The following is a 23,925-nucleotide window of genomic DNA, read 5'->3' as shown; positions in this document are numbered from 1 at the left end:
TATTCAAACCATCTTTTCTCAGGGCATGATGGCTATTGCCTCCTGGATGAAAACTAACTATCTCCAGTTAAAGTCTGAGAAATCTGAGATCTTGTTGTTTGGGGGTGCTGACATTTGTTGGTCGCCTAGTTGGTGGCCGGAGGAGTTGGGTAAAGCTCCGGCTCCTAAAGAGGTAGTTAAAAACTTGGGCATTAAGCTCGATAAGAAACTCACTCTTCAGACCCATGTTAACACAATTGTTGGTTCCTGCTACCATATTTTAAGTCTACTCAGAAGAGTTTTTCCGTTGCTCCCTCTTTTCACCAGAAAGACTTTAATTCAGGCGCTGCTCATGAGCAAGATTGACTATTGCAATGCTCTTCTCCTTTCTGCTCATGTAGCTTCATTGGATAAATTGCAGGTTATTCAAAATACGGCCGCCCGTTTGGTAACTGATTCACCTGCCAGGACCCCCTCTCTGCCTTTGCTGCATGAACTGCATTGGCTGCCTATCAAAAAAAGAGTGCAGTTTAAAACAGGCTGCATGATTTTTAAGGCTCTAAATGAGCTTAGCCCTCTCTATCTTGCCAAGAAATTGAAAGCATATATTCCTACTTGCTCACTTAGATCAGGATCAAAAAAGTTTCTTCTTGTTCCTAGAATAAATAAAGCCCGTGCTGGTGGCAGGGCCTTTTCCTATCTGGCTCCTGTGTTCTGGAACAGTCTTCCCCAACATCTTCGTATGGAAATGTCCCTCCTCCAATTTAGAAAGCTGTTGAAGACACATCTCTTTTAATGTCTAGCTAGACTTCTGTTGCAAGCGCAGAGATACCCCTTGGGGTGATTCAGAGCTATATAAAATCATAAAATAAAATAAGTGTACAGCCTTTCTAATCTACACAGTCCTGAGTTTACTGTGGCCATGGCAGACAAACGCGCCCCCCTTTAAAACCAACGGATTGGTATTTATTCCTGACAACACAGCAGGAGAAGGGGCACTGGAAGAAAGAGCAACACAGCATGTCGCCTCACCACGACGAATTGAAGCTGCAGGACAAGCTGAGCAGAGAGAACCCTCTCGTCAGATCCGCCCCAGGTATGAGGCTCTTCAGTCCGCCACGCACCTGTTGGATGCTCTTGATGACATGACCTATGCCGCCATGACTGCAACCTGGTCACATGATGTGTGTTCATCATCCCGGAAGCCACATTTCTGTCATCAGTGAGTTCTTTTTCTTGTCGCGTTACAGGGCCGGACTGGCCGTAGCGGGCACGGGGCAATCCCCCAGTGCGCCGCATGGGTGGGGGCCGGTTTTGGGCCCCCGGGGGCTGGTTTTGTCACAGGGCCGTATTTGCAGCATAGCTGCAAAATCAGCCCTGTAGCAAAATCGGCCGAAAACCGGCCCTGGCAAAGAGCTCGGTGGCACCCACCCCGGCCGAGCACTTTACCAGGGCCAATTGTGGTTCCCAGTCCGGCCCTGTCTAGGTATCATGTATTACGCAGGGCGTAGGACTCGGAGGCAGGTAAATACATTTTTTTCCGGAGTCCTGAATCCAGGGCCTGCGCAAGCGCACTTCTAAACCAATAGCTGTAGGGCTGGGTAAGGCAATAATATATTCACAACTACGGGATGTGGGGAGGAAAACAAAGGCTGGAGAGACAACGTAATTTTGAGCTCTCAGTTTAGCTCAACTTTGAGTTATTTTAAGCACCCGAAGGAGGTCATTCTGTAATTCCTGCTGCAGCCTGTTGAATCTGGTTTCTGGATGCTTGACTCGGGAGACGGGAGACAGGAGACTAGCCTTCAAATCGGTAGTCTCCCGCCTGAATCAGGAGGGCTGGCGTGTCTGTCCTTGGTACGGGTCTGGAACGGGTATTCATTCTGACAAAATAACATACATGAATTGCGGTTTGGGGGAGCCCAGCGAAGGATTTTTATTAGACAGCCAAAACAGATATATATATATATGTATTGGAAACAATAACGCTTTCATCAACTCTGGAAACATATTACCCAGTGATGGGACAGCACCGCCTCCTTCCTGGTAATAAGAAGTAGTTTAAATGGACGGGCTCAATGCCACTTGACTGAAAGTCGTGGAAATCAACCTTTCCTATAATAGGAAGCTTAGTGTGACTGTGCCAAGGCATAAAACAAATAGCACTTTGTTTATGTTCTGATTGAAATAATCACATAATGCAAACTATACCTCTCAACTCACCATCACTGGAGAGTATCACATGCCTTTACATCACCTTCACCCTTCATGACACATGCCCCCTTCAGATAAAGGCGTTCAGTCTTTCTCTAAACTTCCCCACTCTCCCAAAAATTCACCTCATTGGACCACAGCTGGATAACCCCAAAAAACAGATGTCACTTTGTAGGAGTGTAAATAGTTTGACAGATCTGTACAAACTGTGTTCATGGAAAAAACTAAGAAGGAAAAGCCAAACAAATTGTTCATGCTTGGAAACCAAACTGTGAGACTTAAAATGTCCATCTAGGTTCATGTTTTCTGGCTTCCACCTAGATGTTTCTTCTTTTCTTTTTAGTTCAAATGCTGTCTCTTCTTTCATCTGAGTCCTCCGGGTCTTTGGTATGCTCTTGGAATTGGGCTCCTCCCGCTTTTTCTCTAGGGGCATGCCTTATTTGCCCCCACTCTTGGAGCCTAGAGTGACAAAAAAGGGCAGATGTTAGGATTTCACACCTTAGGACTGATTTCGCTTTGATTGGTAGAAGGGACGTCTACATTAGTGATAACAGATCTTTTTCTGGTTGTTTTCAGTGCTTCTCAGATATGTCCTAAGAGTCCAAGGAAACACTTTTTTTAATGTACCACATATGTACTTGAGATGCATCTGCCTATGCATTATATAGTAAATAGAACACGGAACAGAACAGTGGGCCACATTACAATGGCGGTCATTGCCGCGGGAGTAGGACCGCCCAACATTAGTCAGTGGTCCCACCTGCCATATTTTGATTAGACCGCCATGCAGGAAGTCGGAAAATGGCTTTTTCTACTGTGGCCTGTGGCCCGGAAAAGTGGTGCAGCACAAGCCGCAGTAGAAGAGGGCATTTTTCAAACACTCATGCACCGTGTGCCAGGCATCATGTGGTGCACACGGTGCCTGGACGTGTGGGAGGGACGAGGGTGCTGGTTGGGCCCTCCAAAGCCTGCTTCCGTCTGCCTATCCATGGTGGTGGGACCACCATGAAAAGGCATTTGGAAAGGGACATCGTGATCATGGCAGCTGTGCTTAAGCTGGAGGCTCTGCCTCCATTCGGGATCACGATTCTGACCGCCGCCTCAACGGGATTAGTAGATCCTGTTGGAGGCGGCGGTCTGTCCTCTGAGATTTTAGGGTCCAACCACCTGCATCATAATGTGGTGGTCGGCCCAAAGGGCTGTATGTCGGTGAGACAGCCATTGATGGCCTGTTGGTAACGGTTCCACCGGCATCGTAATGTGCCCCACTTTTTGCAAACCTGGGGACCAGAAGGATGGGACTGGTGAGAGAGACCCAACGTGGGTGGGAAGTAGGGGCTGCGGACACAAGAGCGGCCACACGGGGCATATAGCGCAACAAATGATGAGGGCAGGAGATTGAGAAAGGAGGAGAAAAAGCTGAGAAGAAGTTAGATAGGGTCAAACAGAGAAGAAAGGGACAAATATACGGAAGAGAGAATTATTAGGAAACAGAGGAAGTTAGGGGATGGATGGGACCGAGAAGAGAGGGACGGGGTGAGAGCGAGAAAGACAAAAAGGTGAAGGAGAGGAAGTGTGCACGAAGTGAGCTATAGATTATAAAGAGAACAAATAAGGAGAGAAAACAATAGAGAGAGATATGAATTTAAAGTGAGGGAGGTGACAAGCAGAAGAGAGAGTGAGAAAGGTATAGACAAAGGAGAGGAAAAGGAGTGAGAGAGGGAACAAAGGCAGATAGGAGAGCCACTTTGTCATTAATACCCGCAGGGCTTGAAGTGGGCCGGGTCTCCGTTTTTAGGTCTCGCCTATGCAGCGCGCATGCGCTGCATAGGAGAGACCTAATGCCATCGGCACAGCTTCGGGGACAAAAACGTGCACGCGTTGCATTGCTTGCAATGGCAACGCGTGCACGTCTGGCAATTTCCTTGCGGGAGCGCGCGGCACCATATGGTGGTGCCATATGGTCGCACGTTCCCGCAAGGGAATCTCGCAGGCCCCCTCCCCTGTGCGAAAAGTAAACAAGCATTGGCATAGCCAATAGGTCTCGCTTTTGGGACCTTATTAGTAAGTTTACTTTTGCTATAATCGCGGCCCGTAAAAAGCGGGCGCCGCGATTATAGCAAAAGTAAAGAAATAGATATTTTTTTCTATTTCTTTACTTTTGCCTCTAATCGCGGCACCCACACTTTACGTGCCGCGATTATCGCAAAGTAAATATACTTATAAGGTCCCAAAAGCGAGACCTATTGTCTATGCCAATGCTTTTTTAAAAGGGGCCTCGAAACGGGTCTCTATCGGGATCTGTTTTGTGCCCTGGCACAGGCGGACTGTTTTTCCCCGGACTACAGTGACAGCTGGCACATCGATGTGCACTGCTCACTTCTCGCAAATGGATGTTACGACATGAGGGTTGTAGGGGAAGTGGAATCCTTTAAAGAGAGTCATTTTCTCTCTGTATTTCCCTTCTCTTTTTGAAACTCAGGAGCAGCAACATTGTCCTGGTGTCTCCAGGGCTTTAAGTGGAAGCTTTTTCAATATTAATTACAAGGCATAGTTGCTGCTTATTTATATTATGCAGCTAACAATCATTGACAAAGCCAATAGTCCTGACTTGTTGTAGGTATGATGTTACTGTTGTATCATATATCTGGATGCAATGACAGAAACAGCAAAATACGAGTCGGGCACACTATGAAAAAGTACAGATTTTTAATTTACGGATTTTTAAGCCACGCCCTTAATTACATTGGCCACGCCCCTTTGAGAGACCTCACCGTTTTTCATCCCATTTAAAGCCCTGAATACCCGGGTCTGTGCTCCTGGCTGCCTCCCATTATCATGAGCAAAGCCAGTTAAACCAGAAATGCGAGACTCTGGGAAGGTAGCCGAGTCCTTCAAGCGCTATGCAATGTTCTTAGCTTTACCAAATATACCCGTTTGTTCAAAGTGACCCGGAAGGGGCTGCGTTTTGTAAATGTGAGATTAAGTATAGAGGAATGCTTACCATCTGTGGACTGCGAGCCTCCGGACACACTGCGGGGAGAAGAGCATAGAAACGTGTCACTCTCGGCACTTAATCCCGCGAGGCCCCTCCCCTGCCCCCTCCCCACACACACACACACACAGAGGGCGCTGTCTGCTTTCCAGGGGCCTACACGTGCAGCAGGACCTCGAATATACATCTCACGAAAGCGCGCAGTGTCCCTGGCAAAGCTAATCTCGCCCTTCAGGCAAACTCCTGGAGTCCTTCTGAGGGCATGAACTGGGCACCTAGAAAGGACTTGGCAGAGATGATTGGGGGGCAGAAAAGTAACCGCCCACTTCCTGCAGCAGTTCATATGGCTGTATGGGGAGGAAGAGCAAACATTTAACACAGTTGTAGCCGAGAATTGGGACGATGTGATGGCATTGCCCAAACTGGCAAAAATAAGTCGAATTTAAAGTCCAAGGGCCCAAAGGTTTGATTAAGTAAGTTCTCTCTCTCTTGCTCTGGGTGATGTTGATACATAAGTTCCTGACGCCAAAAATGAGTTGTAGAATATATGTCTGCGCTAAGTGTTTATTCTATCAGTGAAGTTGTGTAAATTTCACTTCCTCGCTGCGTACAACTGAGAAGTTTGCCCGCTTTGATGAATCACAGAATTGCCGCTGCCCGCGTCCCGCGCAGGGGGACATCAGCAGGGCAGCTTTCTAGTGGCCGCCCGTCGGAGCCCCCCCCTTGCTCCGCCTCGCGTGAGGCCGCACCTCGGGGAGGGGAGGCCCCCAATGGGATTGTCCGGGGGAGGCGTGCCACCAGGGTGGGCGAGGCTAGCCCCCCCCCCTTTTTAGGCGCCTCACCCCCTCTGATCTTCCTCTGCTTCCGGCGCGCTCCTCCTGGCCACGCGCATTCCTGTTCGCTCCTTCCCGCGCGTTGTTAGAGGATCTGCGCTCGTGGTTTTGAGGGACGGCAGCTGAGGGATAGCAGGACTGCAGGTTAAGGAAGTGGAGAGCAGCGGCGTTCCCGTAGAGTTTGGAAGTGCGGCGCAGCCTAGAAGGAGGTGTCTTTAGCCATGATGTACTGGTGGTGCACGGAGGTAAACAGTGCGGGGTTTCTTCGGTTGCGGGCAGGGCAGGCGCGGAGGAAGCCTTAGATTGTTTTTGGGTAGACGGGGTAGGGAGGACTAGATCGGGTGCCCCCTTTCACGCGACTGTCCCAGCGGCCTAGTGCGCGATGGATTTAGATAACGCGCGGGAAAAGTGTTAGCTTTGGTCACCTTGTTGCACCCCTTGTCCATATTTAATTATCCCAACTCAGCGCCGGAGGGAATTGGGCGTCGGTTTCCTTTGGGGGCCCTAGTTACCGATCGTTTGCCCGTGGTTGCTTGTGGCCCCGACGATTTGTGCGCTTCGTGTGTGCTGTGTCCTTGGGCGTGCGGCGAGTCAGGATTGTGGCCTAGTGGGGAGGGAGCGCTAGAGTGCGCCATCTAAAGTGGGGAGCCTTGGAGTGGGGAGCGGGGGTCAGACTCGCTCTGGTTGGCCAAGCGGAGCAGTTCTCCGTTTGGGAGAGTCCGAGCGCTCTCTCTCTGTCGGTCGCGGTGGTGTGGGGGGGGGGGCTGTTGGCTTTGCGGGCCTTCGTTTTCTCTCCCCCCTGGCCTAAGTTGGCTGGGCTGGCCGTGTCTGTGTGTGCACGCAGGAGCTATGGCGCGGTCTGTTATGGGCCTTCGTGGCGACCCTCGTTGCAGTGGTGGTACCGGATTGGGGTCACGGGCAAAACCGGGCGTGTCTCGGCGGATCGGAGTGTCTGTGTCGGCCGGTGCCTAGTTTGTTGTTCTCGTCAGGGATGATGGGAGAGTGGGGGACAACGTTTGCATAGTTGAGGAGCTTGGAGGACAAATGGTGGATGCTTTCAGGAATGAGGTGGGCTTGGTTTCCAATTCCCTAACAGAGGTGTTGGTTTGTCCGGCAGGTCTGCAGAACAAGTGTTGTTATGCGGGTCCCATTTCGACTCTGTTTGATTTACAGACATGTAGAGACCCATGTGTTCCTAGGTGCATCTTTTTGTTTGGAACTACAGGACTGGCCCGGGGTGTTTCCAGACGGAGTTTAAGCGGTATTGGATTGGTGTCCGGCTTCCTGGCCGGCGAAGGTTGCAGGAATGCATGCAGTGTCTGTGGGATGTAGCTGGCTGTCCGTGGTTGTTGTCGACCACGCTCATAGTTTGGGGGTCTGCTGTTCAGAATGCTTGTTCCACGGAGGAAGCTTTTGCCCTTTCTAACATTGTTCCATCGATTTCTGGTCAACGTCTGGTCTATCTGTGCATATGTGCGAGTTGTTGGACAATATCCCAGGTAATTCCTTCTCAATTTCTGAATTGTGAGATTGTTTTGGGGTGTATGCCGGGCCTGCACGAATGGGCATTGGCAGCACATTGTAAGTGTACCCTCTGGCGTGTTGTGGACATCCGATCTTGCCGTTTGTGGAAGCGAAAAAGTCAGGTTGATTTTTGGTGTCCAAGTTCCTCGACTATGTTACTTCTAGTTGGTTTTCCTGGCCTGGTCGATTAGCTCGGTTGGTTGTAGCGTGGTGCTAGTGGCAAGAAGGTCGCGGGTGCGACCCCCGTATTGGCCAATGCTTGTGGCATCGGTCTCTGTGGCGTAATCGGTTAGCGCGTTCAGCTTTTAAAGAAAAGGTTGGTGGTTCATGCCCACCCAGGGACGCAAAATTGTATTTTCTTAACTGATTATAAAGCTTTCAGTGCGCTGAGCTAGTTGTTTTTCCTGGCCTGGTCGGTTAGCTCGATTGGTTGTAGCGAGGTGCTAGTGGCGCGAAGGTCGCGGGTGCGATCCCCGTACTGGCCAATGCTTGAGGCATCGGTCTCTGTGGCGCAATCGGTTCGCGCGTTCGGCTCTTAAAGGAAAGGTTGGTGGTTCAAGCCCACCCAGGGACGCAAAAAATTGTATTTTCTTAACTCAATGTAAAGCTTTCAGTGCGCTGAGCTCTTTTATAACAAAGTCAGAATGATTAATTTTCCCTTTGACAGGGAACAGACAGCTCTCAAACACCCACTGTTCTTATCAGCCCACGCACATGAATTGCACATGATTGTACAGCTTTCAGCTTTGGGGAGATCCTGGGGCCTATAAACGTCTTCGGTAGTACCGAGGATTTATCGCGTACAGGCTTGCCTTGTCCCCCAGTACAGGTGGACCAACGTTTAAAAGGGTTCTTTCAATTTCAAAACACAGGGATACAGAGCATATTGCATGGCGCACCCGGGCCGCGCGGTTGGTAATCTCCGGTTGCACTTTGTCCTTCGGTCGACGCTTGACTTTTGTTATTTGACATGCGTACGATGGGAAACCACTCACGAGTTCAGAAAGTATGCATCGAAGCCCAAGCCCGTTTTTGCTTCCAGGATGCACAAACACAAATAGGACACGCTTGCGTTGCATGGCGACTGCAGCAGTGGGATTGGTAGCATTCAGTGGTACTCTGAACATCAGGTTGTGAGGTATGGTGCTATCCCGCATCCTTACAGTAACCGCACCCTGATTGAGAATAGACATGGGGGAATTGGTTGCCGTGCACGCGGTTACACCCACGTGGGGGCCGCCATTTATTAAATTATATATTGACCCCGTCCTTGTCGGGGCTACGGCCTCACCACACCAAGCAGCCCTGAACTAAACTGCCTGCCAGTAGGGATGACATGAGTCTCCTACACTTTGCGTCCTTTGGCTCAGGTTACATTTCCTATACACTGATTCACATGCATATGATTGATTGGCTCGGCGGATTCTGTGTGAGATGCAAAGTTCGGGGACACCCTACACTGGTAGGAGTGGCGCTATATAACTAATTCAATGCATCTGAGAGTGTGGTCATGGAAACGTGGTCAGCAGTAACTTCTGGTATTTCTTGCCCTGCGCAATTGAGTTCATTTCTCTCCAGTTCCCTGGGAAAGGTTTGGGGGGCCAGGGTGATCTATGACGAGTCTGTACTCATTACGGTTTATGGTAAAGCATTTTGAGAAACATATGGGATAGTTTTTACTAGTTTAGCTTTTGGCCAATGGTAGTTTTCGTCAGCCAGATTCGGAATAGCTGGTATTGCAGGACACTAGAGGCGGTTGTGTGTATGTCCAAGTTGGGGAATGGCATGCTTTGCCGATTAATTGATTAAATGAATAAAGTCGCATGTTCTAGCTCGGACAGAGCAACTGTTACTAATCGCAATGACATGGGTTCACACGCACTCGAGAGCCCCCTTTGCATTTATTCCCTGGTATCTTTGTCCCAAAATGCAGCATTTATTAGGATTATCCGGTACTAGGGGGGAATCTCGTTGGCATTAGTTCCATGCAGGTGGGTACGAAGGGACGAAGTTGTGTCCCAAGTGGTGCAACAGGATAAGGGAAGGTATATATGTTCCCTGGCAGCAGGTGTACAAATATGTCAAGGTTCAGCCTAAAACCCAGTCTCAACCATGATGCAATGGTCAGCTTGTGCAAAGGTGTAACACAGAAATTGAGCGACCAATGTTATTATTGTAAGTTCAACGCTTGAGTCAAGAGATGCTGCTGTCTCTCATCTTTGCCTTGCTATTAAAAAACAGCTGGGGTAAGGTTTCTCTCAAATTAGTCATAGTAGCAGCTTAGTGTATATAGAAAAGTCAGCAGCCTGTGCTGTGTTGAGGCAAGTTGTAGGCCTGGGTTTGTGTCATACATAACATCTTGAAGGTATTTTGTGAGTTCCGCGCTTAAGTCAAGAGATGCGGCTGCCTTTCATCTTTAGCCTTGCTATTCGGAAACAGCTGGTGTGATATTTTCTGCAACTCAGTCATAGTGGCAGCTTAGTCTATACAGGAAAGGCAGCAGCATGAGCTGTTTTGAGACAGGCGGAAGGCCTGGGTTTGTCTATCATACTTAACATCTTTGAGGTTATTCTCCCTGTTCCACAGGGAGGCCAGGGAAAGCACAGAGCGACATGGTTTACCGAGACTTAGCCTGGCTTGCCGCTTCTGCGACCTGTGAGGTTTGTTTATGTATTGTATGAAGGTGACAGAGGCTGTCACTGTTGTTTGATAGGCACCAGGGCCAGATGACATTTAAGTGCATTGTGTGCTGGAAACTAAGGAGCGGGTCCATTTAGTAAGCACAAGGAGCACGGGGGGCGTTCCTAGCTCTAAAAGGAAAGTTGAGACAACCAAGTTAAGTTTCTGTGCAAGGCTACGTTTGGTGGGGCAATTCCAGGCGTAAAGCATTAAGCCAGACAGCCCTGGGAATTAGGCAGGCGTACGATTAGCTAAGATTTTGTTCAAACTGAGGGAGAGCATATCGACCACAAACAATTGTGGAACCAGAAAAAGCTTTACAAAGCAATGCTGTAGATTTCCGGTAGAATGCTGTATGGATAGGCTTCAGGGATAAGGCCATGACCTTTCTGGAAGGGGCATTCTTCTTCGACCTGTGTCGAACTGGGAAAGTAAGTAAGGCAGGCTGGATAACTCTTTATTCTACCTGCGTTGGCACATCTTGCCAGGAGTGATTGTCAAAGGTTTTGCCTTCAGCCAGCCTAGGTTAACACCCATCCACTCCAAGCTAATTGTTCATGGTGGTATTGGGCCGCATTTACACAGCCCAGTATTTGGCCCCTGGGGTTGTCAGTGTCGTGAATTACTAAATTTCACTGAACTGGAGGTGTGGCCGGGTTTTACACTGGCAGAAGTTTGGGAGTGCAAGCCTCCACCTAGGGGGTGGCTGGTTGAATCTGATGAACTACTTCAAACGGTTCACAGCACTGCACGTGGGAGAGTGTCAATGACCTGTGCATGCTTCAACCAGACACCCCAGAATGAGTGTCAACTACCTGTGCATACTTCAACCAGACACCCGTGAATGGCATGCCCTCATCTACATGGTAATAATTGAGAGAGCAGAGAGCAACCATACCGCTTGAATTTTGCACTTAAACTTTCTAGTAATGGAAAGGCCTTAACACCTTCTGAAATGAGCATGACCAGAGATGTGCTGCTCTCCACAGACATTTGACAGGTTAATGGGCAAGGCTAGCGGAAAAGCCAGATGTATTGTCGTCATTTAAGGCGGATGTGACCCAGGTATTGGCAAGATAGAGACACTGCCAACTATGAAGATATGAACGAAATCATCACTGGGGCTCACAACATATTATTTGATAAAATAAGAAGTTTCATTTTCAAGCCACAATGTCGGTGCAACGAATTACCTATAGCACAGCAACACCGGTATAACAAGGACTGTAGGCAAACCTAGTAACTCCTTTCAGCAGCAATAAAGTCCAAAAGCTAGCTTCTATTCAACAAGCAAGGAAATTGGGTTACGCTGTCCCAGTGGAGAGTAAGAAAGGATTGGGATAATCAGCGGGACGAGTAGAAGACTCTATCGTCAAATTTAATGTAACTTAATTGGCAAGTAGAAAGGCTAAAATGAGGAGCTGTTGCTAAGATATGGGTCAGTTTGTAGTAAACAATAGGATAATAAGATGTGAAAGGAAGAAAACTGAGATACCCGTGATGTCAGCTTGTGTTTATATACGTAGGTAAAGTGGTTAACTCACACGTTACCTTCACCCTGCTTATTGTGCCGTAGCTGTTGGGAACACAATTCCAAGCCAGGAAGGCACCTAATTTGGCCAATTGAAAAATCTTAATAGGATTGCAGGTCCATAAGCGCCTATTTCACCAATGCCCTGTTACCCATGCCATATTTTCGAGCCTGAGAAACAGATTTAGGTGTTGCTCTTCTCGCTCAGCCTCTCCTTGGAGCCAGGGAGGTGGGAAACGTTCACAAATTTGGTCCTCGAGCTGAGAGATGCATTCTTCGGCAGCTCAGTCAGTCATATTGGCTTTGTCCGGAGTCATGATAAAAGCCGTCCATCTAGCAGTTACGTTACAATGTTTTGTCCTGCTGGGAAATCATGCACCCCTCGCAGCAGCAATTCAGGAACCATGACGCTATCTATACATCACCTTTGTAGACAAAGTGGAAATTAAAACCTTCTTCGTGCTAGGATATGAAGGGAATCGATGGATTGACGAATTCAGCTATGGTTCAATTCTGGCTCCATATGTAGGTGCTAGATCTTCCCATAATTACGTTAGGAAGATCTGCAGTGGCATCGCTAAGAAAGTTAGGAACACCAGTAACGTCTAAGCGGAACGGCAGTGGGGCCAAAAGACATCCTTTGTTAGTCTGCCCTGCGCTCCTGAGTAACGTTGCAAATTGATGCCGTCATTTACGGGTTGCAGAACAGGACCCATAATTTAGCCCACTAAAAGCTGGCTCGCAGGGGCAGGGCACCTATAACAGCGAAGGGAGGAAGGGGGGCTCTGGCAGCGACGAAAGCCTCCCCAGAGCTGTGGCGGAGTTACAGGGCGATCTGGAGGCAGAAGGGTACAGTAAGGGTACCTCTGCGACAGGCGGTACAGTAAGGGTACCCCTGTCAGGCACAGTAAGGGTGCCCGAGCCAAGGTCCGGGAGCCAAAGGAGGTTCTGCGAAGACCGCGACGGCGCCCCGTTAGTCCTTCGGGCGGTTAGGGGGCCTGACCAACCGGGGGTGTGCCACAACACGCTCCGCCCCGTCAAAAGGGGCGGGAGTATGCGACAGATCACGTGATCCAAAGGATGATCTGAAACTATGTGCCGCACTGCAGGGCATCGACCCACCGTGCGTGCTGGCTTGACAGGCGGGCGGAGCAGCGAGGGGCTGCTTGCCCTGGATCGCCCGTAAGAGAACCCACTTATCGTCATACTTATGTTGTATGAAATAAACCTGCAGCAGTTCTTCACCCACAATGAAAGTGTCAGTGTAATCTATGGGTGACGTCTGTGCATGCGTGTTGAGTGGAGCGGATGACGGTGTGGTCACTATGCCGCTGCCCGCGTCCCGCGCAGGGGGACATCAGCAGGGCAGCTTTCTAGTGGCTGCCCGTCGGAGCCCCCCCTTGCTCCGCCTCGCGTGAGGCCGCACCTCGGGGAGGGGAGGCCCCCAATGGGATTGTCTGGGGGAGGCGTGCCACCAGGGTGGGCGAGGCTAGCCCCCCCCCTTTTTAGGCACCTCACCCCCTCTGATCTTGCTCTGCTTCCGGCGCGCTCCTCCTGGCCACGCGCATTCCCACCCTTTCCGCTTACCCTGCGCATTGGAGGTAGCGCGCTATTGGAATGTTTTAATGTTTTTTTTCTTGCGTTGCAGGCGGAGTTACAGGGCGACCTGGAGGCAGAAGGGTACAGTAAGGGTACCTCTGCGACAGGCGGTACAGTAAGGGTACCCCTGTCCGGCACAGTAAGGGTGCCCGAGCCAAGGTCCGGGAGCCAAAGGAGGTTCTGCGAAGACCGCGACGGCGCCCCGTTAGTCCTTCGGGCGGTTGGGGGGCCTGACCAACCGGGGGTGTGCCACAACACGCTCCGCCCCGTCAAAAGGGGCGGGAGTATGCGACAGATCACGTGATCCAAAGGATGATCTGAAACTATGTGCCGCACTGCAGGGCATCGACCCACCGTGCGTGCTGGCTCGACAGGCGGGCGGAGCAGCGAGGGGCTGCTTGCCCTGGATCGCCCGTAAGATAACCCACTTATCGTCATACTTATGTTGTATGAAATAAACCTGCAGCAGTTCTTCACCCACAATGAAAGTGTCAGTGTAATCTATGGGTGATGTCTGTGCATGCGTGTTGAGTGGAGCGGATGGCGGTGTGGTCACTAGTGGACAATGAAAGGCTCACACAAATGCCACACAATATACCCACCAAATATTTTTTTAGCTAGCTCAGTCACAAAATTCTTCTTTTTTTTAAAACTCATTTCTTGAAATTAGCGGTGGGATTAACTACGTACAGCAACTTTTCACGGCCCTGGTACATATTGTGGGGCAGGAACCTTCTTCCAGACACTTCCAAAAAACAAAGAATTGGAGAGGAGACACATGCCTGAGCGAGTCTACCAATCCCGAGCACGAAGGAATTAGGTGACCATCGATGGACCAATGGTCAGCTAGAAGTGCTAAAGATGACCTGACCAGGCTCTGTATCCCACAGAGCAGGCCGTGCATGGAGTTACAACTGGTGAGCAGAGGGTTTGTTTGAAGGGTCTCCCAACCTCTGCGGGGGGAAGGGATTCAAGAGGTGCACATGGAGGGAGAGAACCATTGCCCACTGAGGGAGAAGCCACTGCACTAAAGCGCCAGGTCATATCCGTCAAGGATGTGGTTTCTAGATCACTCCGGGCAACGGAGACATGTTCCGCTCCTGATGTCTCCTCTTCCAGACTTTTGCTTTCTGACATTTTATTCCCAGAAGCTGCACTTAAGTGAAGCAAGATCACAAACCCTGGGGTGCTTGTTGCACAATAAAAACTCCGGAATGACAATGGCTGCCCAGGTTACAAGAAGCCTTATTGTGCCATTACCTGACTACAGGGCATCACTAAAGTCACATTCACCACTTCAAGCTACAGACAGAGCCCTGCAAATGGACATTTTATGTTTAAACACTTTTCACTAGGTGGGTACTAGTACATGTTTATGGGGTTATTTAGAGTTTTGCACAAGCATGACATCTAACAAAAATTGGCAGATGCCCCATATGCCCTATTTCGAGTTTGTAGACCTGTAGACACTCTAAATAGGGTGGGCAGGACACCCTGCACATGCTGTTTTAATGTCCAACATCTGCCAGATTTTAAATAACCCCTTTAGTGCTACAAATCAAACCCCAATCGAAATAGGTTGGAGTTATAAAGTTTTCGGGACGAAGTGGCTTCTCATAGATTGACCCATCGGCCTGGGCGATCTTTCATCTGCGATGGGATGCAAGCATTCTAATAAGGTAATTCTAATGTGATAGGACCAGCAGCCCCTCCATGCTCACATGCAAGCATTATAGGTTAATTTCTAATAAGATATGACAAGAAAGCCCCTCTAGTATGCTCTATATACCCTCATGGCTACAACATTGCACATCAGCCAGTCTTACTTACTGGGCATCGCCCCCCTCGAGCAGCTGGCGGTATGTGGCTATCTCCATCTCCAGCCGGTTCTTGATGTCCATCAGCATCTTGTACTCGTGGTTTTGACGCTCCATGTCTGAGCGAAGGTCGCCAAGCTGGGCCTCTAGTTGCGATATCATGCCCTGGATCTGCTGGAGCTGGGCACAATAGCGGGCTTCTGTTTCTGCCAGGGTTCCCTCGAGAGAGGCTTTCTACAAGAAAGAGAAGAGAATAACTTCTGTTGGCACACACAGAGGATGATCTCTACGACTGAGGAATCTGGTGGGAGGAGAGGGCAAAGTGGAACCATGTCAGTGGAGGACAGGCTGCAAAGGGAATGCAGACCACTTCCCCTAAAATGCAGATTCTGTTTAACAGAGACAGTCATTTGTCAACAGGACTCCACCCCAGGCCTACTGTTTTGATGGCAAAACTCTTGAAATCTCATATGCTTTTCCTCTACAAGACTGTGCCTAGGCTCAGCTAGGCAATTGAGAAGATGTGTGCAAGGCTGTAGAACCCTGAACTCATAATAAGACCCCTAACCCAGAGAAAGGGGCTTTGAGTGTAGACATCTCCAGCTACCAGCAAAAAGGACGTACCATGCTAAGCTGTGACTGCAGCTCTATCTCCAGGCCTTGCATGGTGCGCCTGAGGTCGGTGATCTCTGTCCGGCTTGACTGCACCTCCTGCGTGTGGGTGGCCACCTCCTTGTTCAACTCGTCCGTCTTGGGATAAAGTAGGATATTGGGAAAGAGAAGAAGAAGTTAAGTTAGATGTGAAACAACAAGTCTTGCTTGCTCTGGCAGATGACTGGTGGTACCTTACCTTACTCAAGAACCAGGCCTCAGCGTCCTGGCGGTTCTTCTGGGCCAATTGTTCGTACTGGTCCCTCATTTCCGTAAGAATACGGCCCAGGTCCACAGCTGGAGCAGCGTCCATTTCAACGCTGACCTGGCCGCCGACTTGTCCCTTCAGAGCCATAAGCTCCTGCAAATAAAGTGGAACATATTTAAAGATGGCTCAGATACATTACTGATGAAAGATACAGCCCAATGCTTAGCCCCCAAGACAGGGAATGTGAGTTGTTTTAAGGGGCCCTACACCGATAGGTGGATTATGTTCGAGGCAGGGTTGTTGCATGTAGGTGAGGGGAAAAAGATCCTCATCCCTTACTAGTCATGTAATAAGCATGTATCCTTCTTGTACTGGTTCTGGACCAGAAACAGGGGGAGAGGCCCCTATCCCCCTAATTTGAAGTAGGATTTTGTAGGTGCATCCGGGCAAGAGTATAAGTTTTAAGTTGATTAGGATAAAATATCCAATTGATGCAAGTAGATCAGATGATGATGGTAAGATATTCGTGCTTTTATTCGTCTGCCAGAAAAGAAAAGGGATGGCACAGCCAACACGTGTTTCGCCCCCTAACTGGCCGTCAGGCCTAGGGCTTTCTCAGGGCTGTACATAGGCAGTGTTACAGCAAGGGTTAATTACACAGAGTTTGGTAAGTCATGTGTACAGGATATACAAGGTTGTGGGTGGTAGGGACAGAAGAAAAGGGTAAGTAAAAATAAGTAAGGGAAGGGAGAGGGGAAAGAAAGAGGAAAAGGACCAGAGTTGAGGTGCGAGAGATTAGCAAAGGTTGTTACAGGAAGTTTTTGGTGTGATTAGAAGGAAGAGTATATGGGTGGGGGAATAGAGGGAGGTAAGGTGGAGGTTAAAAGGAGTATATTAGAACAAATGTGCAAAATGTAGTTAAGTAGCAAGGAAAGAATAGGTGATGTGATTCGGGTATTTAATCGTTTTGAAGGTGTTCGAGGCAGGGCCTTCTAGCGGGCCACGTTGGGTGTGCCTGCCCTTAGATTATATGGAATACCTTGGGTGCATTCTGAGTGGTTCTCAAACTTCCCAACTCTGACACTAGAGAACCTATACAGGTATCCTAGCTAATCCTGGCAGTAGCCAGTAAAATAATATTATCCTAGAGCCTTTTATTGTAGGGGGAGGTTATATAGCATGAGCTTGACCTAAAGGTACCAGGTATCAGAGCGCTTTACATGACCACCAGTTGTGTTATATAAGTAAACATTTTTGGTAGGCATGGGGAGATTAAGTGATTTGCCCAGAATCACAAGATGTTGAGGGTCATTGCCGAAACTCGATCCTGGTTCCCCAGATTTAAGGTTGGCCCCCTAGCCATTAGGCCACATCTTCTCCCCAGTCTTTCATGGGCTCTGCCTCAACTACGGTTTCGGCATCGGAGTTTCTATCTGTCATATGTGCAGATTGGCTGCTTCGCCAACCTATCAGAGGGAAATATAGTATTCTTATTGAATCTCCACTCCAGGGCAGATGGGGTAGTGCTGCAGAGTGATGTGGCTGAATATACCACTGGCTAAAAAATGGATTGGTGTATTCAGCAAACAGGCCCCGTCATATCATCTTGATCACAGCGGAAGAAGCTAAGGGACGACTGATTTTGTCAGAGGTTTTACCTCCTCTAGCAAGATCCACACAGATTTAGAACTCTCTGTCTAGGTGTGCTCGGGGTTTCCTCCGCACCACGGCTGCATCCGCCACTGAATGAGCCGCTCCGACTGAAACCTCTGGTGTCTAATCCTCCAATGCCTTGTCAGGCACGGGTAGAATTTTCATCATAAATATAGGCGTTGAAAATGTACCCACATAGCGATTGTACTTTGTCAGTGGCCACATATTTACTAGCTTCTTTATTATGTGGAGACCAATTTCCCAACACAACTGTGATAAGAACATGTGTCACCCTATCCTGTGTAATCTTTCACAAAGGTCAGTCTGCCAGATCTGGAAATATCTAGATGGGGCTGTGTGTCTACCAATATCTATTTATTTAATATTCTTGTATAGCACGCTTGGACAAGATGGTATTATGATGCATCAAATGACACAAGGAGCGTGAAGACATGTATAGCAGTGGGCTGTAGTTGACAATGCAAGATAATATCCGGAGAAGCTGAAAAGGATTGGGAAAGAGATACTGCAAGAGGGTCTTGCCATGGCCTCGTTTTTGAATTGTCAACAGAGATGTGATTTGTGACAGAGTTACCTTGGCATACTGATGAAAGCTGAAGAGCCTCTACCATGAGATAGTTGGCATGCAAGGAACTCTAAATAGGGTGGTTCTGGGGGATTTACCATTACCAGCATCCTCTCTAACTCAGGCCTCCAGTGGGCTTGCTAGCTCTAGAGGCGGCTAGTCTTGAGGCACCTGCTCCCCGTTGAGGCCTTCACACGCGGTGCCAGGCAGAGCTCACCTCCTCGTGGTTCTTCTTGAGGTAGGCCAGCTCCTCCTTCAAGCTCTCGATCTGCAGCTCCAGGTCAGTTCTGGACAGGGTCAGCTCATCCAGGACGCGGCGCAGTCCATTGATGTCGGCCTCCACATTGACACGGAGAGCCTGCTCATTCTCAAACCTTGGGAAAGACAGATTTGAAATCAGAAACAAGTGAAGCAATCGCAGGTTATTCTTGCTTCCTGAGGGTCTATGTAGGCTCTCTGGTCCACAGGTACAATTACCAAAACCCGAACTGTAACAGACATGACCACTTAAATTCTTTTGGGCAAAATTATTGTTCAGGGTTAAAAAATGTTAGATTCATGAAAGGGGAACATCACCCTGTGTTCACAATCCAGGCTTCTGTACATTCTACTGAGGCACCACTTGCGTTTGTTTGAGGTCCGGCTCGGTGATGCCACCAGAGCAGCGTGGGGACATAAAGTGTTTAAGTGACTGTCGCCCGCCTCTGAAATGTATGGGGACTGTAAAAGGGGATAGAAAACAACGACATGGCGGCCAAACAAAACCTTTCCAACTGAGATCCTTTTGTCCCATCGCTCGAAGGTGCAAGATTTCAATCAGAAAAGCCTTCAAGAAACCATGCTGGGTACACGCCCTACTAGGGACACGTGTTGTGTCGATTCTCATGCATGTCAATGTGAGGGTCCGAATGCCCACCCCACCTTGAATTATTCAATGAGACTACATGGGTTCAAGGCTTCACCCAGATGACCTTTAAATTCATACCTGTGCTTGCTGCCAACAGGTGGTAAATACTCACTTGCTTCGGAAGTCATCAGCTGCCAGGCGGGCGTTGTCCACCTGCAGAACCACCTTGGATTTGTCAATGGTGGCATTGTAGATCTAGTAAAGAAACAAACGATACGAAACCTTAAGCGTCAAGAGCTGGAAAGCAGAGGAGTAAAAAAAGGGTCCTTTCGCAATAGGCATCTCGGCCAACTACCCCTCGTTAGCATGAACAGAACCTTATGGATCTCAAAAAATGCATGAATTAATACTTTTACTGTGCATGTCGGATGTTTTTCTATAGTATCCAAAGTGAAGTGAATCCCTTCCAGGCGAGTGGGAACATTTGGGCCTACTGATAAATCCATATACAAGAGCATTTGTGCCCACTGCCCGCCCAACAGTGCCCGCTGCCCGTAGCATCCTCCCAATGTGCATGGTCTTCAGGGATATCTTCATGGGGCCAGGCCGGAGCGAAATCTTTTAAATGCCAGAGAAATGTTAGTAACTAAGCATTACTCTTGTGATGCACATTGATGCGATTATGCCAGCTTGAGTGATTAAGAGTAATTTGGGTCAAAAATCCTACTGTAAGAGGACATGAACAATGATCTTAGAGAGAGCAGGCGGCTTCTGGCTACTGCTGTTTGTGCCCTGTAGCATTTAGTGCTATTTTCTAAGCACAAAATGCATCCAAGGGCCCAATTTGGATGCCAGGGTGCATTTACAACTAAGAAAAGACAGCTAAATACTGTATTTTGCTTCTCACCTAATTACGCATATTACGCGTAATTTTGCTTTAATTATGAGCACCAATGCTAGAGAGAATTATGCCAGTGACGCCAACCCGAATCTTCATATCCTTTGAAGAGATCTTCTGGAGTCTGTTCATTGGCAGCTTGGTATGCTGCTTTTGTGCCATGCTACCCACTCTTCCCGGCTTTAAAACCTAGGCTCACTGTGGCCCTGGCGTAACAAGACTGACTCCCCCAAGGCCTGCTGACCTACCAATGCTATTGCCGGGAGTGTGATTGGGCCTTGCGGAGATACCGGGACTGACACAGACTCAGGCTCGCTGATCTTCTACAGGGCTGGTCCAGGGACGGACTCTTGCTCAAAGCCTACCTGACTTCAAGCCAGACACGTGACCGGCTTTGCCCTCGCTGCATCAGGTGTCTGATGTGACTGAGAGTTCCCCAGTCCTACCGGCCTTTCAAAGGTACAAGTTTTGAAATGTGTTTGATTATCCACTACTGATCCTCACAGGCCTGTCGGGAAATCAGGTATCTCTACAGATGAGTGTGCCTCACATTGACATACTCTGGCGCCTATGAATGCCAAGATTGGATTGGAATTCCTATTTTAGACGCTTCGCATGCATCAGTGGTCTGAACTGCTTGTAGGAGAGTGTGCCTCATTCTTAGTTCACAGAGCTGGTTTACCAGTTTGTAAGCATCGATAGATATATCTCATGCCCGTTGAGTACAGTAACTGGGAGAACCAGAAACCAAGGGTGTGGCAGACAGCTAATCAAGCCTTCTTGCCAGGGTGTAGGCTTACCTGAAAAAAACACACGGTGACAAGAATACACAGAAAAATTGAAATAGGCCGTGCCAGGATGGCTCCTCTGAAAAGCTGGCAATGCCGGGGCAGAATCTATCAATGAACTCTGGTCCTGACAAAGGGTTTATCTGAGGCACCAACCTGTGTGGAAATATTGTTCAAATTGGGCAACATCTCAGGGGCACAATGTGCCCATACCTTTTTTAATTTAACAAAAACTGTTCCCATACATTTTGTAAAAAGGCAACCGTCTCGGAGCGGTTAATTCTGAAAGTTGAAATGCTTCAGCTGAAGCGCAAGGCAGTGAGTCCCTTGCGCTGTGAAACCAAGGGTGTGGCAGACAGCTAGTCAAGCCTTCTTGCCAGGGTGTAGGCTTACCTGAAAGGAATGCAAATGTGCGCAGCTGGTTAATCTGCAAATGTAAAGGTTGCTTGGAAGCCGATATTGGCTTTAATTGATTAAATCACTTCAAGCTTCCTGATGACAGAGATTTTTTCCTTTTGAATAGTATTGCAGGGGACACATTTCCAGCTGAGCGGTGAAGTGTGTGCTTTTAAAAAACAGTTATAAATGATTTGCATTATATACAGTCTGGGTACTACTAAAATCTATATTTTGGAAGCCCTTTTTTATCTTAAACCTTTCTGCTCATTTTACAGCAGCCGATCTTCTAGTGTGTGTAATGCAAGTTTAAAAGAATGACTTACATATTCTCAGTGCTCTGTCACAGAGTGGGACCTTGTGGTACTAAACATGCACAAGGCATTATTCTCCACTGCACCCACTAGGATTCTCTTCTGTGACTGTCCGGTTACAGACATGGACCGCTGCGGTGCATTAACAAATAGAGATTTCATAACGTACAAACACATTTTCCACTGATTAACTTAACTTGCATTTATTTTTCATTTAAGCACGTATTTTTCATTTAAGCAGTGCGTTATTATGTATGTAGGTACCTGAAGGTGAAAGACCGAAAAAAGTTACAGAATATTTAGTTTTTTTAGCCACGCCTTTGACTCCACCCCCGCGCTCAATCACCTCCCCTCATTTGCGCACAGCATCACAGTTCCCATACTTGTTTTAATGCGCTTCGAGCACTGTGTGTAAGTGGTATTTGTGTAGCATAAGCCTATACAAATGGAGTACGATACAGGGTCAATGGTGAAGACCTAGTGGATGAGTGAATGGAGGCTCTAGCTTCTGTCTTTACAAACATACCCTCCCCGCCGCCCGCCTACGGAGTCCGCTGAGTCTCACATTCATTGGGGACTCCCCAGTCCCTTCACGTGCAGGTACGCCTCGCGCACATCCTGCCCTTCATTCATTCATTCATTCAGTGCCCCGGATCTCCTCTGAGGAAGAGGGCTGGGCTGGGCTGCTTCTTACCCACCCAACCTGCCCGATCTGCTCTGCTCTGCTCAACAGGCAGATCATCAAAGATTTGCTTGCTCCGTTTCTATAGATTTTTTTTAATTTTTAAGGAAACAATGACCCTTGTGATCATAACGAGACCGCCGGGAGAAAGTGAGCCAATCAGATCGGAGGACAGCAGAGCGAGGGAGGAGAGGGAGTGGGAAGGCAGACAAAAGCTTGGATTTGGGATGTTTGCCAGGTTCTGTGTACTCAGGGCGCGCCCACAAGTGCACACAGGGGAACCGCGAAGGAAACCCACGCACGGGCACAAAGGCAGCTCTCCTCTTAAGTACACGGTGATTGGCTGCTGATAGAGGCCGGGTCGGACAACTCTGCCTCTTTAAGCACTCTAAAAACCAACACCACATCCAACTTTGTCTAATTTTTCAGCGCTGCCTACTGGCCCTATTCCACGGGTTACCCCTCAGCCAGTCCTGGCAATTTAGGCAGCGACACTTCGCCCTGTGGAACTATTCATTACATACTTACAGTGCTAAAACTACAAGTCCCAGAGTGCAATCTGGTTAATAAATAAAAAGGACTTATTGAAAGAGTCACACATGACATGGGTCCAGTCTGGACGCGCCTTTGTTGTTGCACTGTATATGCTGGTGGTGGGTAAGTGTCACTGGATGTAGAGCTGAATGCTTGTGGGTCAAAATGTGTTGCTTCGTGTACAGAAAAGCAGCATCTTCCAAAGCAGTCGATGAAACCATTAAGGCTAGCAGATAGAAGTGAGACCGCTGGGCATAGCTGTCGCCTCACCCAAAATCTAGAGTGGGACTTTCAGCCTTGGTATGTGCTTCAATGAGCAGTACAAAGCATGCTGGGATATGTAGTTTCTTATTGCACACTATGTTATGTTATGTTATGTTATGTTACATCCATTTGTAACGCGCTCGGATACTCATGAGTGTCCCGGCGCGATGCCAAAGGGGTAATGAGAGAGACTATCAAGCAAAGAAGTGAGTCTTCAATTTCCTTTCGAATACAACTGGGTCCTGGATAGATCGCATGGCAAGGGGGAGGGCATTCCAGGCCACGCTGGCCTTCACAGCAAAAGAGTTGCCCCCTAGCCTCTTATACTTGAAACGAGGGACCTGGGCAAAGCGAAGGGACATAGATCGAAGAGCTCGCAAAGGGACATAGAAGGAGAAACGTCTCTGAAGATAGAGGGGGCCACACCCGTGGAGAGCATGATGGGCCAGAACCAAAGACTTACATTTAACTCTGTCCACCACAGGGAGCCAGTGAAGGGAACGCAATTGATGGTGCACGCTGTTCCTCGCCGAAATGCGCAATTGCAGTCTGGCCACCATATTCTGAACCACCTATAGTCTTTTCAGCAGGTAGCCAGGAATGCCAGCATAGAGGGCATTGGCGTAATCCGGTCATGACAAAATCAGAGCATACGTAACTGTTTCTCTCGCCGCCTGCAGAAGAAGCGGGAAAAAGTTCCTGAGCGTCTTAAGAAGGCCGAAACAGCAACCGGCCAATCTCTTAATATGTGTCGAGAAAGAGAGACTCTCATCGAACCATACACCCAGGTTTTTTATGGACTTTCCCGTGGTTGAGGGCAGTGGAGAGTCAGGCGGCCACAGCTGCTCTCGGAAATTAGAGGGGAATTTACCAAATAGGAAGATCTCGGACTTCTGTTCATTGCACTTTAGCTGTGCGTCCACCAACCATTTA

General features: G+C 48.6%; 1 protein-coding gene across 1 annotated transcript in view; it reads right to left on the bottom strand.

Moving 5' to 3' along the window:
* Positions 1–1,884: 1,884 nt before the first annotated feature.
* LOC146839496 (keratin, type I cytoskeletal 19-like) overlaps positions 1,885–23,925 on the bottom strand; it is a 31,557-nt gene continuing 9,516 nt past the window's right edge. Inside the window, exons 2-8 of the mRNA XM_085651538.1 lie at positions 19,289–19,371; positions 18,487–18,643; positions 16,022–16,183; positions 15,796–15,921; positions 15,185–15,405; positions 5,198–5,226; positions 1,885–2,652 (exon numbers count right to left, since the gene is read on the bottom strand). Coding sequence (XP_085507664.1) covers positions 2,630–2,652; positions 5,198–5,226; positions 15,185–15,405; positions 15,796–15,921; positions 16,022–16,183; positions 18,487–18,643; positions 19,289–19,371 — 801 coding nt within the window. The 3' untranslated portion in view covers positions 1,885–2,629. The remainder of the gene's footprint in view (positions 2,653–5,197; positions 5,227–15,184; positions 15,406–15,795; positions 15,922–16,021; positions 16,184–18,486; positions 18,644–19,288; positions 19,372–23,925) is intronic.

The sequence above is a fragment of the Triturus cristatus genome, chromosome 4_1, assembly GCF_964204655.1.
Source record: "Triturus cristatus chromosome 4_1, aTriCri1.1, whole genome shotgun sequence".
NCBI classification, from domain to species: domain Eukaryota; kingdom Metazoa; phylum Chordata; class Amphibia; order Caudata; family Salamandridae; genus Triturus; species Triturus cristatus.
This window is presented reverse-complemented; position numbering and strand designations above follow the sequence as displayed.